At 42.8% G+C, this 2,500-nt stretch overlaps 1 protein-coding gene across 2 annotated transcripts in view; it reads right to left on the reverse strand.

Annotated features, from left to right (window-relative positions):
- Positions 1 to 129: 129 nt before the first annotated feature.
- LOC307127841 (stonustoxin subunit alpha-like) overlaps positions 130 to 2,500 on the reverse strand; it is a 26,063-nt gene continuing 23,692 nt past the window's right edge. For both annotated transcript variants that reach the window (XM_079819306.1, XM_079819307.1), the window contains one exon: positions 130 to 1,190. In XM_079819306.1, coding sequence (XP_079675432.1) covers positions 658 to 1,190 — 533 coding nt within the window. In that variant the 3' untranslated portion in view covers positions 130 to 657. The remainder of the gene's footprint in view (positions 1,191 to 2,500) is intronic.

Consider the following 2,500-nt stretch of genomic DNA (forward strand, 5'->3'; position numbering starts at 1 on the left):
CACACACACACACACACTGATCTTGTCTGTATGAGGGTTTATTACACACACACACACACACACACACACACACACTGATCTTGTCTGTATGAGGGTTTATTACACACACACACACACACACACTGATCTTGTCTGTATGAGGGTTTATTACACACACACACACACACACACTGATCTTGTCTGTATGAGGGTTTATTACACACACACACACACACTGATCTTGTCTGTATGAGGGTTTATTACACACACACACACACACACACACTGATCTTGTCTGTATGAGGGTTTATTACACACACACACACACACTGATCTTGTCTGTATGAGGGTTTATTACACACACACACACACACACACACACACACACTGATCTTGTCTGTATGAGGGTTTATTACACACACACACACACACACTGATCTTGTCTGTATGAGGGTTTATTACACACACACACACACACACACACACACACACACACACACACACACACTGATCTTGGTGTCTGTATGAGGGTTTATTACACACACATGTTGTTTCAGTGACAGGAGTTCAGCTGTAGTATTAATGTAATGAAGAGACTCTATAACGTCTCACAGTCACTGATTTATCATGAGCTCAAAGCATTATGGGTAGAATCTCTCATCAGTCTCTCCTGATTCATCACAACAGTTTCACTGATGATTCAGGATAAACACTAAACCCAGGATAGAGTGTGTGTGTGAATCTGGTCTGGACTGTGTACATGAGGCTCATTGAGTCTCCAGAGACGCTGTAGAAGGACAGAGTTCCTGCTCTGGGATCCACATACACTCCAACTCTATTATAGCCAGAGCGGCTGATGGGCTCTACAGGGTGAAAAGTCTCTGTGTTATTGTGTCTGAATGAGTAACTGACAGCAGTGCAGACCAAACTCCAGGACTGATCATTATATCCAAACGCACACTCATCACCCCGTCCCTTCCTGCTGATGCTCTGATATGACACTGTTATATACACATACCCCCTCCACTCAACTTCCCAGTAAGAGCGTCCACTCACACTCTCATTACACAACACCTGAGGATACACATCAAATCTGTGAGGATGATCAGGATACGACCGATCTGTGTCAGGGTATGTAATCTCTCTGCTCCCATCAGACAGACGGAGGTGATTATTCACTGTGTTCAGATCTGGAGTCAGCCGAAGAGAGTCTGATGGAGAGAAAACACACAGAATGAGCGATTATGAATCTGATCTAATGAAGCTGAACTCTTCATGTTCAAAATATCATCAGTGTCTCAGTTCAGATTAATCATCATTCACACGATCAGCTCTAAAACTCTTCTGACATGTTTCTTTCCTCTTCTCCAGGAAGAACATGAACACACTCATGAACACCCTCATGAACACACTCATGAACACACTCATGAACACACTCATGAACACACTCATGAACACACACTCATGAACACACACTCATGAACACACTCATGAACACACTCATGAACACACTCATGAACACACACTCATGAACACACACTCATGAACACACTCATGAACACACACTCATGAACACACTCATGAACACACACTCATGAACACACTCATGAACACACACTCATGAACACACTCATGAACACACACTCATGAACACACTCATGAACACACTCATGAACACACACTCATGAACACACACTCATGAACACACTCATGAACACACTCATGAACACACACTCATGAACACACTCATGAACACACACTCATGAACACACACTCATGAACACACACTCATGAACACCCCCAGAACACACACTCATGAACACACACTCATGAACACACTCATGAACACACACTCATGAACACACTCATGAACACACACTCATGAACACACTCATGAACACACACTCATGAACACACACTCATGAACACACTCATGAACACACACTCATGAACACACACTCATGAACACACTCATGAACACACTCATGAACACACTCATGAACACACTCATGAACACACTCATGAACACACTCATGAACACACACTCATGAACACACACTCATGAACACACTCATGAACACACTCATGAACACACACTCATGAACACACTCATGAACACACACTCATGAACACACTCATGAACACACTCATGAACACACACTCATGAACACACACTCATGAACACACTCATGAACACACTCATGAACACACTCATGAACACACACTCATGAACACACTCATGAACACACTCATGAACACACTCATGAAAACACTCATGAACACACTCATAAACACACTCATGAACACACACTCATGAACACACACTCATGAACACACTCATGAACACACACTCATGAACACACACTCATGAACACACACTCATGAACACACACTCATGAACACACTCATGAACAAACTCATGAACACACACTCATGAACACACTCATGAACACACTCATGAACACACACTCATGAACACACACTCATGAACACACTCATGAACACACTCATGAACACACAC

The sequence above is a fragment of the Gobio gobio genome, assembly GCF_949357685.1.
Source record: "Gobio gobio genome assembly, chromosome: 6".
Lineage (NCBI taxonomy): Eukaryota > Metazoa > Chordata > Actinopteri > Cypriniformes > Gobionidae > Gobio > Gobio gobio.